At 51.1% G+C, this 13,894-nt stretch overlaps 2 protein-coding genes across 5 annotated transcripts in view; one reads left to right on the top strand and one right to left on the bottom strand.

The window, feature by feature from the left end:
• The first annotated feature begins 1,993 nt into the window (after positions 1-1,993).
• MAP6D1 (MAP6 domain containing 1) lies at positions 1,994-12,812 on the top strand. The gene is made up of 5 exons (XM_060011048.1): positions 1,994-2,617; positions 7,604-7,721; positions 8,301-8,440; positions 9,859-9,954; positions 12,697-12,812. Exons 1-3 carry the CDS (start codon positions 2,238-2,240, stop codon positions 8,379-8,381), a joined length of 579 nt encoding a protein of 192 aa, XP_059867031.1. The 5' UTR covers positions 1,994-2,237; the 3' UTR covers positions 8,382-8,440; positions 9,859-9,954; positions 12,697-12,812.
• YEATS2 (YEATS domain containing 2) overlaps positions 11,952-13,894 on the bottom strand; it is a 109,084-nt gene continuing 107,141 nt past the window's right edge. For all 4 annotated transcript variants that reach the window (XM_060011043.1, XM_060011044.1, XM_060011046.1 and 1 more), the window contains one exon: positions 11,952-13,731. In XM_060011043.1, coding sequence (XP_059867026.1) covers positions 13,623-13,731 — 109 coding nt within the window. In that variant the 3' untranslated portion in view covers positions 11,952-13,622. The remainder of the gene's footprint in view (positions 13,732-13,894) is intronic.

Genomic DNA, 13,894 nt, shown 5'->3' on the forward strand with positions numbered 1-13,894 from the left:
AGCTCCAGAAGCATAAGCCTAACTGTCCATAGCTTTGGCAACTTTCCCTACTCTCCTGTTTGCCCACTGGGGTATCTTGCTTTCTCATCTTGGCTTCTCTGCTGGCATGTGAGCACCCCAAGGCTGTGCTCTGCCTGGCTAGCGTGCCTCTCAGCCTGTGCCACCTCCACTGTCCTCTGAAGTGTGGGGTCCCAGGAGTGCACTCTTAGCTGTCTCGTCTCTCTCCATTTCTGTGGCTTCAGTTATCTCTGTGAGGCTGTCTTCTGAGCTCTGGACCCACTGAATATCTCTAAGCTGTCACTCAGTACATATGTCTACTTTGTAGACAGTATGGAACTATGTCCCAGGCATAGTTACAGATCCTCAGACCCCACTACAGAGGCACATCAAATATGACTCCTGGCTTAAGCCAGAAACCTGGGGCCATTCTAGATTTCCCTCTCTCACCTCTCATTTCTAGAATCCAGCCCCTTCTCTCCACTCCCAGTGCCTTAAGTTCAGTCCCTTGTCTCTAACCTGGACTGTTGTTAAGATTGTTCTCCAGCTGCTCTCTAAAATGTCCTGTACTTCTCCACAAGGCCACAGAGTGCTAAAAACACTTTAGTCATTTCCTGTTGTCGCCTATGAAAACTCCCTAGTGTGGCTACCAAGGCATTCCGTGGCCCAGCCTCTGCTGCCTGTGGCTGAACCCTTGGCCCCTGGACCCTGCATTCCCACCCGACCCCACTACCCTCCCTCACTATGGGCAGCGAGTCCAGGTCCCTGGCCCTCTCTCCGCTGTTGGAAAGCTCTATTACACTGCTTTCCACATCTGTCACCCACTGCACTGTAAACGTCCTGAAGGCACCCAGCATTATTCCAGGCACATTGTAAGTCCTCTTTGACTGTTGTTTAGTGAATGAAGAAATCAAAACAAGAAGGGCTGCTCTTTTTTTTCTGCAGAACGGAGTGTTTTAGTCACCAGTCTCCCAGGTGGCTGACCCAGGGCCTGGCATACATAAGTCACACAAAGTCAGCGTACCCTGAGCAGGTGTGTAACCTCCCAGTGTCTTCACGGTACACAGGCTCCTCTGCTGCTGCCTCTTGGGCCATGGCCTGGCCAAGGCAGCTGAACTGCTGCCACTTGGGGCAGTCGTTGTGTCACTTTACTGTGCCTTCAAGCTAAGATAGGCAGTGGTTTGGGAGAGGAATCTGTATTCTGATGGCCAGGGCTGTACTGCAGTCCTCCCTCTGAGGTACAGGCTGGATGCTGTCCAAGTATATGCTTGAGATGGAGCACTGGGTAATCAGTGCTGTTTCAACAGTGTTACTAGTAATTGGTCTGCAGTGCATACTGAGGGCTAGTGTCAAATATTCAGGAAGCCGTTGCGTGTGGCCAGGGAGCTGTTTGATACCCTGTCCTGCATTAAACAGACTGATCTATGACCTGGAGGATTACCTTTATTTAGCTCTGCACAGGAGGGAGAGAAACTTTTATAGCATAGTGGCCAAAGATTTGTGGCAGCTTTATAAGCAAGCCTTTATGGCCATGCTTTAAAATTAGGGATTTTAGGCCTCAGGAAATATCAGTTGAGGGCTAATGCCAATTCTCAGTGGAAGCTGAATTGGATGTCCCAAATTTGGCATCATAACGGCTGATTCAAACCCGCGTTCTATGGGAAGCGCGGCCCCAAGTCTTCCCTGTGATCCCCTCATCGCGCGTCTCCCCCTGCGTGCCCACGAGCCCCGCGCTGCAGCCTCGCGCAAATCTGGCAGCCACGGCTTGTCCCCTGTCGGCGGGGTCCAACAGACCCTCCGGGAGGCGAGCTGCAGCCTGGGGGCTGGCGGAGGGCGATCGGCTAGGAATTGTCGCCATTCGGCCCTCGGCCTCTGCGAAGCCAGGTCTAAATTATAAGATAGCATTTAGGGAAGTCTGGATTAAATTATGAGACATTCTTCAAGTTGGACACTTGTGCCTCCGGTCGGTTTCAGTTCCTCCAACCCCAGCCCCGTTTCTGCACCCCGCCAGCCTTACCCTCTTCCTTCACCGGCGTCCAGCTCCAGCCCTGCACAGGCGGCCCTGGCCTCGCGGGGCTGTCGCCCAGCCCTCCCTCCGCTCCCTGGGTGGCTACCCCGAGGCCGGGGGGCGGGGCTGCGGCAGCGCCGGCAGGGCCGCGAGGGCGGGGCCGCGGGCGGGGGCGGTGCTGCCCGGAGCGCAGGGAGTCGAGCGAGCGCGAGCGCCAGGCGCCGGGGCCAGCATGGCGTGGCCCTGCATCAGCCGCCTCTGTTGCCTGGCGCGGCGCTGGAACCAGCTGGACCGCTCCGACGTGGCTGTGCCACTGACCCTGCACAGCTACTCCGAACTCGAGAGCGAGGAGCCGGGCCTGGGCGGTGCCACCTCACGCAGGGGCTCGTCCCCCGCAGGCTCGCGGGACCCCGGCCGGGACGTGCCGCTTACTCAGTACCAGCGGGACTTCGGCGTGTGGACGGCGCCCGCGAGGCCCAGAGATGCAACACTGGGGCGCGGGTCGGGAGCGGGCGGCCGCAGGATCAAGCCCCCCGCGCCCTACAGCCGGGGGGTCTACGTGCTCCCCGTCGGCGACGCAGATGCGGCTGCAGCGGCGACCACATCGTACAGGTATGAGGCTGGGGGCAGGGGAGCGCATTGTACGCAAACCACGTGGTCCCAGGAGACTGAGCTGGGGAGCCTGGAGGATCAGGGTGGGCGGGAGGGAGGAGGCGCCTGGAGCCCCCATCCCACACGACTTAGAGAGCCGTGGGTGGCCTCCGAGGTCATCCCCTTTGGTTCCTGGCACTGCCAGCGTCTCCTTCGATGCTCCCCGACCAGACTCGGAGTGAGTGAGCGAGCGAGCACCTCCGTGGCGGCGAGCTCACTACCTCACTCGCTGCCCTCTCGGGCAGTCCTGGCAGAAAGCCTGCCTTCGACCGAGTTAAAATCCTCTTCCCCTTAACTTCCACCAGGTGGGCCTAGCCATAGGAGGGGTGCTCGCAGGCCAACTGCCTGAGGATCGCCTTCTGTGGGGGCGTTGGTGGTGAGGACCAAATGCAGAGCTTCCAAGTGGGTGGTCCCCTAGAGATGCCACTGAGTGACTGAGGGCAGCTGACTTGGCTTTCACTGAGGACAGGCCTGTGTTCTGCCCCTGGACAGCTGAGGGCTTTCTGTCTTCTTATAACAAGTGATCAGAAAAATTGGAAATTACGGAAATTACAACATAGAAAATGAATATGCCCTTAATCCTACCCCAAACTTGTAGTTCTTTCTAATCCTTAACATGCATTTGAGTGCGTATCTGTTTATAATTCTTGCATAGATTTGTAACTGTACACGTTTTTTTTTTCTTTCACGTATCGTGGATGTCATTCCGTGTTACTAGATGCTCTCCTACAACATGAATTTTAATGGATGTGCAGTATTTTATCTTATGGATATACATTATCCATATATTGATATATATGTCCACATATTAACCTACTCTCATGTCGTTAAATATTTAGGGTGTTTCTAATTTGGGGCTATTAAAAACACTGTTCCTTTGATCTAGTTACTTCACTTGTAGAAATTTTCCCTACAGGTAACCTTGAACATGGGGTGGGAGCTAAGGAGTATAAGGTACATGTCAACAACAGTACAGCAGAAAATGGAAACAGTTCCATTGTCCTACTGATGTAGGGGACTGGTTAATTATAGCTCTGCCATAGGATGGGCTACTGGGAAGCCCAGAATGTACTGATAATAGAAGATGTCAAAAAAGATGCAGAACGATACATCTGCTACTATTTGTGTTTTTAAAGGGGTTATTGATACATACATATCTGCTGAAATAAGTGTAGGATGTCTCTGCATGGATGTGTGAGAAAATGGTAACCTTTAGGGAGAGGAAGAAGGGGAAGGAGTTGTGGATGCTGCCAGGGGTGGAAGGAGACTGAGGGACTTTTCACTCTGCCCTTTTGAACCACTGCTTTGTTTTTTTCTTTTGGCTGTGCCACATGGTTTGCAGGATCTTAGTTCCCCGACTAGGGATGGAACCCATGCCCCCTGCAATAGAAGCACGGAATCCTAACCACTGGACCACCAGGGAATTCCCTGAACCACTGCTCTAAAAAAAAAAAAAAGTACATGTATTGCCTTTAACAAAAAATTTTAGAGAAAAAAATATCTCTTTTGATCAGCATTCTTGTAGCTAAATCTTTGCTTATACAATAATTTCTTTAGTATGAATTCCTACCTGTGGAATTAAGGGCCAAAAGGTATGAACTTTCTCCTTCAATTTTATTACTTTTAAAATCAACTGTATTGAGGTATAATTTCCATATAGTAAAATTCATCCATTATAAGTGTACAGCTGGATGACTTTTGTATACACCTGGGCATCACCACCATAATTCAGACACGTGGAACATTTTGTCTCCCCAGAGGTTCCTTCACGGGCATGCAGGTTTTAAGGAACTCGATGGGGAGTGGCTGTTTCAGGATGGGTCTTGTGTTCAGGGACGTGTGCTCAAGCTGAGCTGCAGAAATGCAGCCAGGGGTGTCAGGGCAGGGCAGACACTGAGCCGCAGCACTGGGGCCCCAGCCACGCAGTGGACGGTGCCGACTGCTGCACGACGGGGCCCTGAACCAGCTGGAGGGGCCTTGAATGACAGGTCTGGAAGGCCAGAGGTCCTGGGTGTGCAGCGCCTTCAAATGGCTGATGTTCCAGGCACAGATGGGGGCGGAACTTGCAGGGAGATAGCTTCAGCTCAGGGAAGGAAGCGCTTTCTAATAATTAGAACTGACTGGGATGGGTAAGGTCACGTGGTGCTGATCTCCTGCTCACTGGAAGTGTCCAAGCAAAGGCTGGACTTTTAGAAGCCATCCCTCACCCTTGCTGAGCAGATGGCAGGTTTGAATGTCCTGCTGGGTCCTTCCAGCTCCAGTGATACTAAAGGTACTAGTTATTACTCTCTGCTTGGCACGTACCAGGCACCAGGCTTAGGACTTCCCACAGATTATCTCCCCAAGACTTCACAATAACGCCCTGGAATAAGTTCAGTTCTTGCTGTCCCCATTCTATAGATGAGGCACTTGAGTGGCTGGCACGAGGTCACGCAGAGCAGAGCAGAACCCAAGTATGTCTTGCCTCAGAGACCAAATCTGTGCCCCTAATAGGTTATCATCCCCTAAGATGCTGCCTCCTCTGAATCAGGTAGTTGCTTGACCTGTGTCCGGCAGTGGTGGAAAAGTACCGAGTTGGGCAAGAGTTGGGACTCACTAGAGCTCTCCTTCCTGGTATATAAACTCGGTGGGTCACTTGGCCCCTCTGACCCTTTCCTCATCTGTAAAGCAGAAATAGCAAGAGCTTAGTTGCCTGGGTCACCTGGCAGAGACATAGGACCACTGCTGAACTTGGCTCCCCAGCACCGTGCGAGCCGACCTCGGGGACCCTCCATCTCCCAGCTCTACTACTGGAATGAGCAATTCCATCCCACCTGCCTTCTTGAAAGATGCGCGTTACCGAAGCGAACTAGTTAAAGAAATTTACAAAGCAAAGGAAATGAACAGATCCAGAGAGCCCAGGGATACGAGTACTCGTGGCTACTCCTCTCCACCCCAGCAGGTCCTGCCTCACCTGGCCCTTGGTCTCCAGGTGAGAACTGACCTGCCTCTCACTCGGCCAGAAGGGCAGTGGGTCCTGCCCACTGCCAGCCTGGGTCCTTCCTCCTGACCAGCTCCTCCCAGAGCTTTCCCTCCAGAGTTCGGTGTGTCAGCACCCCTGGCCCAGTCGTCTCCCTCTTTCCTTCCTGGGTGAGTCAGTTAAAGGGCCAACAGTCAAAGTGCCAGACTTGACTCCCACTTTTCCAAGTGCCCATTGGGAAGGCTTAGGGAAGTTCAGGGATTTGTTTGAAGCCATGTTGGCCTGAGAACCCAGGCCTCAGGACCCTCAGTCTGGCGCTCTGCAATGCCCTGGGTGGCTCCCTGCCCCTCAGCAGGAGGGACTGCGGCCCTCAAGGTCCAGCTGAGGCTCACATGAGGTGGACAGTGGTGGAAACTGCTTGGTGAGGGGAGGCACAGTTGACTCAGCTAGTCCTGTATTATCTCCTCGGCAGGCCATTAGCCTGCCCTCCTCATCTCCTGGGCAGTCACCAGGCCCTGCCGAGTCTGTCTTCAACGTCCCTTCTCCATCCCCACTGCAGGCCTCCCTCTCACCTGGGCTCCAGCACCAGGCCTGTCCCACAAGGAACCACAGGCACTGCTCTAGCCCCTGGCTCTGGTCACCTCCTGCTCTGGGACCCCTGCAGCCACCCTGGGGCAGCAGGCTTGGGCTGCCAGACCCAAGGCTCAGTTCAGTGTGGGAACAGAAGGGCACACCAAGGGGAGGACCTGCTTCCCCAGGAGAAACAGAGTAGCATATGGCTCGGGCAGCTGGTCTTTGAAACCTTGCAGCTTTGGAAGCAAAAGTTATCCAATAGGGCCTTGGCCCAATTCGCCTCCTGGTACCCGAGTGCTGGCCACAGACAGACACAGCTGCTCCCTGCACACGTGTCATGCCCAGTGGTGCCCAGCTGTGCTGCTAAGGAGAAAAGGCTGCTTTGTTGATCTCAGGGCCTGAAACCTGGCCAGGGCTGTGGATGGGGTGAGATAGGCTGGGCTGGACCCAGCCCAAATACGGATGCTGCCTCTGGCCATCTGGACCCTTTTCCTCAGAACATCACCTTGGCCAGCGGCTCCTGTGGGCACAGGAGGTCTCTGCCATTTAGTAGGGGAGTTGATAGAATTAAAATAGGTTTTTTTGTTTGTTTGTTTGTTTTTTAAGAGGAACTGAGGAATTAAGTCTTTGTGAAAAGAATGCTACTGTGAGCACTTGGAGCTAGGCCGTGCCAGCCTTGTCACTTCCCTCCAGGTAGCCAACACCTACCCCCTGTGCAGACCACCGTCCCTCCCTGCTCCTGCGTATCAGTGCCCGCGGGCACAGCGCCATACAAAAGCCACAGCGCCAGGCTGTCTTTAGTTTCTTGAGATGGTCACTACGACTTATACTCTTTTGCAGGAGTTAATAAGACAAGTTATTAAAAACTGAACACAACACTGAGCCTCATTTTCTTCCTCAGTTGTAACCAGGTATGGAGGACCGTGCAGTGTGCTGTCCAGTCCGTCACCTCCTCTGGACATAAGGGCCACCAGCGACGTGGGCTGCAGGCGAGCGACTTTTGCTGGTTCTGGGCCTCTAGGGCCCCTTGAAGTGGCCCGGAGGCAAGATAGGGAGCCCTGGAGGGCAGGGCTGGAACGTGCTGTCTCTGAGGGCCGGCACACGCCGGGAGCTCGCAGTTCGGGATGAGTAGGATCCAGTTGTTGACTGAGCTCTCTGCTTACTCCCCGTGCAGCCTGTGCCACTGCTCCCCAGCAGCGTGAGAGAAAATTCCCGCTGGAGCTGTCTGGGGTACACTTCGTCTGCTAGTTCTGCCTTTGTAAGGGGAGAAAGGAACATCTGCAGCCAAAGCAGCATCTCAGCAGTGGACATTGGTCAGGAATATTCCAGAAGCACAGGGCAAGGGCCGAGGCCTCTGAGGGGTCAGGGGAAGGGACGGGAGACCCTGTGCAAGGTTGTGATGTGTTCTGTTCCAGACAGGAATTCCAGGCTTGGACTGGAGTGAAGCCATCGAGATCCACAAAGGTGAAACCCGCCACAGTCATCACAACCCACAGCTCTGGATGGGACAGCAGCCCCGGGGCTGGCTTCCAGGTCAGTCCGAAGCTGGTGCTGCAGGGCAAGGGGCTGGGTGCCTGGCTGCAGGCGGTGTGAGGACAGAGGCTTTTCTTCCAGGTTAGGGACTAGGAGTCAGGTTTGGGTGGTGTAGGATGGCATTATGCCAGGGACAGTGGTGTCTCAACACCCAATTGTCACTCGTGAACAGAAAGCCAAGGTGCTGCTTTGTCGTTAGCCACATGTGTGTCCCCCTAGTGCTGACCTCTCTGGGGAGAAGGGTGTCCCCTCCCTTCTAAATCCCAATCTTACCCTTGGCCACTGAGCCCTAGTGACAAGCTGTCCAGGCCCCGGCGTTCATGTAAGGAGGAGCTGGAAGGGAGGTGGGGCCGTTCAGCTTCCTGACTCAACCCAAAAGAGGCTTCAGGGAGAAACGAAGGTCCACGTGCTCCATCTGGCCAATGTCCCCTAACGCAGGAACCCCGCGTTAACTGCAGACCCTTCAGGTTAGCAGTCCCAACTCTCAAGGACAAAGAGGGGATTTTTTTCCTGGAGCTGTGGGGAGGGGGAAAGTCGAGGGAAAGGCCCGCTGATCTGTGGCCACATTTCATTTTCCAGGTCCCTGAGGTGAGGAAGAAGTTCGCCCCTAACCCCTCAGCCATCTTTCAGGCCTCAGCTCCCCGGATCCTCAACGTGTGACTGCCCACGGAGAGGAGCGAGCAGCCACAGAGGATCAGAACCCACTGCCCGGGGACTGGGTGAGGTCTCAGGACCAGATGGCCCCTGCTGTCAGAGGGGGAGGGTCCTCCGTTCTCACCGTGGGGCACTACTTCCTCTCCAAGCTGCACGAGGCTGCGGGCAGAACAGAGGCACAGAGGGACACAGCACCACCCAGCTCAGCTCTGGGCCTCAGAGATGTGTGCGGAAGGCTTCAGATCTTTTTTAATTGCCTCTTTTGGCCACCCTTCATTTTTTAAATCTGAAGAACTTGATCAATTCTACTGTGAACTGAATTGGTCGCTGGGGGCTGAGGAATATGGACATAACAGGTCCTTGAAAGATCCAGTAATGTCCACGTTGTTGTTTTCGCAGGCTGCATGACAATTTTATAACCGATGGTAACCCAAGGTGGTGTCCTTGGATAGTCCCACCAACGGCCCCACATGTTCAGGCTGTAGAAGAAATCTTAGGTTATCACCTGCATGTGACTCATGATGATGCTAAGTAACCAGGAAGAAGTTTCCCAAAGAAGCAGAATATCAATCATAGGGTTTCAGTTTTAAAGACAATTTCTTTATGGCCAAGACGACCCTGGTTTTAACAAAACATTTCTTGGGATGAGTGAAGTACTGAGTGAATGACATTTACCTTAGTATTACTGACTCGTTTTGTTCCCTTAATGTATTGATGACTAGATGGGAACTACTATACTAAGAACTGGGAGCTTCTTTGGGAGAAGGGTGGCATTAGCTTCATTCCCTGAAAGACCTGAAAACGTCATCTCATTACAGGGAGCTCACTAGCTGTTGAGGCAGCTCATTCTGTTTTTGGAAGGCCCTCTCCTTTCTTGACAAATTCCAGCCAGTGCAGCCACTTGGAACTAGCCTGGTCCCCTCTTTGCACAGCAGCCCTCGAAACATTTGAAGGAGTTTGTGTTCCTTTTAGAGATTAGAGGCACAAGCTAAGGACAGTTTCGGTAAGGAAGCTCAAGGATTTCCCTTTGGATCTTTACCTCTTTCCAGCCCTCAGGTGGCTTAGCCAGGTGAGCATTTACTTTTACCACAGGAGGTGGCGTTCAGGTTTTAGAAGCAGCTCAGAGCGGAGGCGGAGCCCTGTTTCCAGCTCAGGCTGCGAGGGGCCATCAGTCCCCTCAGAGGTGCTAGCTCCAGCTCTGGCACATTTCCAGCAAAGGAAATGTTGAGAGAATCATTTTAAAGGGAAAAGCAAAACCATATGCTTACACAAAGGGTCCTATTATTTCAGACTTCATTGGTTTGCATGTTAGATGCTTCTAAGGGAAAAGAGACTGCGTGCTGGGCATTCTGTGAGAAGCAAACAGATTAATGGTACAATCCCAGATTTTACTAAAACGCAAACATATTGTTTCAATTTAACATTTCTTTAAATTAATTATAAACACGAACGCCTTCTCATGTCTTCCTTTATCTCCTCTTAGTAAGAGGACTTCAATGTGCCATGGCTACTGCTGCTCTCCCTCGGAGGCTTGTAGATTCTGAGAACGCTGACCCTGGGCTGCAGTCGCACTGCTGTCGTATGTAGTAATATTTAACAGAACGCATGAACTTCCTCTTTTACACTTACCCATTTCCCCCCAACCCCGCTAGGAGCCTAGGGTAAAAGGACTGTCTTTGAAGCTAGTCTTGGGCTCAAATCTTGGCTTTTCCATTCACTAGCTGGGAGCAGTTTAAGCTTCTGTTTCCTTATCTGCAAAGTATGGGTAATGCCACTCCCCTCCCCACCCCCCCTAGAGAACGTGTTTATGTGCAGCGTGCTTAGTACAGTAAATGGCCAACAAAGCACAGCTGCTGTACTTATTCTCTCCTGCCCAAGCACCCCTTCCCGGGAGCCTGCTTTACTCCCATCTGCAGCTTTGGTCCATCTGATGCCACTGACAGGCCCTCTCAGTAGCCCCTGCCTGTGTCACACCACGTAGCCAGCCATGCCCATCCCTCCCCCAGAGCCTGTCCCAAGAGCCCATTCACTGAGCTGGGGGTAAAGCAGGCTGCCCCATGCTGGCAGTGTTGGCACTGCAGCAGCGGTGGGAGCACCACTGCCTGAGAGAGGCCTGACCTCTGGAAGGCATCCTGCACACCCAGGAACAAACAGCTTTTCAAAAACACCCCAACCCAACAGCCTTCCTTACTAGACTTCATTAATTATTAGATCTGGATTCTGAAACAGCAGCTTCCTCCCACTAGGTCTTCATAAGGCCTTAACACTGAGATAATAGCAGCCTCAGCCACGTGGTTCCAACTCACCTAGGTCATATGTATGATACAAACAGACGAAGACCGAAAGGAACGCACTGGAACACTGATGGTGGCTATCTTTGAGAAGGGGAACTATGGATAATTAAGAATTTTTTACACCTTACAGTATTTGCTAAAAGTTTCTATATAATTAGCATTTTTATATTAAATTAATAAGCAGTTTAATCTGCTTGTTAGGTAATTTTAGCCAAAGGAAAGAGTTCAAATTAATTATTCCATGACCAAAGTTAGCGCTGCAGTAGCAGCCTTGACCAGCCGTGAGGAGGCCCAACCACAGGGAGGCCCCTGGGTCCTGTCACCCACAGTCATTTAGACCAAGACTGATGTCTCCGTAGTGAGTCGAACTCAGAAAAACCCATTACAAACACTGATACTTTCATCCTTGTAATAACTCCAGGATTTTTGGCCAAACTCCAAAAAGCAGCTTTTGAGAGAACCTTGGCCATGCAGCCCACCCTGAGCCAACGGGGGACCCTTTGAGCAGGATCAGCTCCGCTGGCCTCACTCACACAGGCGCCTTCAGTCAGTTAAGAGGGAGTCCCCGATTAAGGTACTGTGACACTGTCCCATGGCTCCTGTCAAAACCGTGGCTGACACAAATAACATTCAAGAAGGGGGCCTAGCCAATGCCCCTATTCTCCTTCCTCCAGACCATCAACTCCCTAAAGGTTGACACTAAGTGAAGCCTGGTCCCAGGAAAGCTACATACTTGGATTGTATTACAGGGCCTCCTCCCCAAAGAACTACTTACCTTTGAAGAACCAAAGCTTTCAAAGCTTTTAGTTCTTATTAAGGGTGGATATAAATAATAGTCATTTCTGAAATATTTCTGTACTTGCTGTAATTTTTTAGCCACTGTGATAGCAGATGGTCCCAGCAGGACTGGGTCACAGGAGTAACTTCTTTCTGGCTTCAGCACAGACCCATTCTTGCCAGACAAACCAGTGTGCTTCTTGATTGGACAACAGGAGCTGTTTTAATCGTTGCCTTGGCTTTGAGGTAGTTTTCCTTTGCTCCAAGCTGTCAGAAACCACTATGGCCAGGACCAACATGCATTTTTCCAAAACTTTTTCAGATTTTTATATAACTGTAATCCTTATTTTAAGTAGCTGCAAATTCTTTTTGGAAAGAAGTGGAAGAATTAATTCAAGTACACAAACAAACACCTATACCTTTGCCTCATCCCAGCTCTTTTTGACCTAATGTAAGAAAAACCCTACCAAAGTGTAGTGCTCCAAACTCAGAAAAACCCATCACAAATACTGAAAGATTTATTGTAGATATTTTTGTTACACAATTATGTTACATATTATACAAATACATTTCATTGCAACATTAATATATATGGGGACTGTTAAATCGCTTACTATTTCTTTTGCAAAAAGATAATTTCTTGAGGCTTTCACATCTGTAATAACTGACTCTGTTCTCATTTGGAGCAAATTTTCATTCTTTAGATCTGAGTCACAGTCCACTGCTGAATGAGTCTACACTTGCCCATTAACCTTGCTTGGAGTATTTTATGTATGGAATATCTGAGCCTTTACTACTGAACTGTTTTATTACTAAGCCAGGACATGCCCTATGCCTTACTGAGTAATTTCCCTCTGCAGCTGCTGTCCTCAGATGCTGAATAAAGGGCAGATTTCTTGTAGTTGCCTCCCTGCCTTCTCCTGACTCGAACATCTAGAGGATTCATGAAAACGTGAATTATGTTGCTTGGATAAGTTTCTTTGGCTCTGACTCACAGCTTTCAGTTTTTCTTGGAGCAGATTCCTAACTGCTGAGAATAAATTCTTTACTTCTACAGACTGTCAGGAGGATTGGGGTAAAGTGTCTATAATGAAACTGGACATCATGCAGGGTGCGGCTAACTTTCCTTTTTCCGACCACTTCTGCCTCCCACTGAGATGGCCTCTGCCTATGACACAATCTGTTCTCACTGCTTCTGAGCACTGACATCCCTGTGTCTTGCCTTTGACAGTCCTTTCTCTACCTTTAAGGCACTCACAAGTGTTTAAAACACTTTTCTTCTTGGGAAAAACTCCTTGACAGAGAAGAACAAGACACCAAATCCACTGGATAGGTTGAACTGTCCAAGGGGCTGCTTCCCACTGGCCACTCAACGTGGATTCAGCAGCAGAAGCTCCAGCAGACCACGCCAATGGTGAGGAACCAGCTCTCTGCCTGGCACACACTCAAAGCTGGCCTGACTCTGCCAAGTGCCCGGGCTTTGTGGGTGCTGTCTATGGCTAAGAGCTTCTCAGTTGTAGTCAAACCTTTTCCTGACCTATGCTGGGATCTGTCCATCCCTTGACAATGCTCTGAGACTGGTTGTAGTAATGCTCCTGTGTCCCATGAAAGAAGCATTCTCAGTCTGCAGCCTCCCAGGCTTGTGTGTCTTCCACACAGCATCACTGCTTCCTGAGCCGATGCTTGGGGTCTGAGTGCCGAAGCCCAGCCCTCCTCCAGATGTTATCAGGGTAACTAGAGGGTGGTGGTGGTGGTGCCTGTAACCCCAGCCCACAGAATGGGTGAAATCTCTAGCTTGCCAGACTCATTTTCTGCCTCCTGGAGGGAGACTCAGGCCCAAGGTGCCCACTGGAAAACACGCAGAGGACAGAAGGGCCTGATACATGGAGCCTGACCCTGCTCTGATGGAGACCCTGATGGAGCCTGCACGGAGAGGGAACAGATTCAAGCTGACAGAGCATGCATCCACTCATGGCTTCACTCTAGAATCGGGAAACAAACTTCTCTCCTAAAAGGATTTGACCTGGGACTGAACACTGGTGTTACTAAGTGGAGGCAATGGTTTAGTAGCCATCATACTCCGAGGCACACAGAAAACGACCTTCTCTCCCAAATAGAAGAATCATCACAGTTCAAGACTTCGAATCCTGCTTTCCTAGGGGCATCTTCACTCTGTTCACTGATCTTCATTCAATATCCCCATGTGTTTGTTTGTGAGGAAGTCCAGAAAAGGAGTGTTGCAAATGGCCTGGTGAATATTACTCACTGTAATTTCTTTGGGAATCCTGGTCCAAAAAACAAAGATGTTAGTGATTCTCTCAAATATGTAAATAATTTAACCAATTAAGTTACCGAAAGGACCATCCCATGCACGGGCTCCAGTAGGTGGGGATGATGATGAGTGATAGGCATGGTTTAGGGCCACTCTGGGGATGGGGAGTGAGCAGG

Source organism: Delphinus delphis, chromosome 4 (genome assembly GCF_949987515.2).
Source record: "Delphinus delphis chromosome 4, mDelDel1.2, whole genome shotgun sequence".
Taxonomy (NCBI): domain Eukaryota; kingdom Metazoa; phylum Chordata; class Mammalia; order Artiodactyla; family Delphinidae; genus Delphinus; species Delphinus delphis.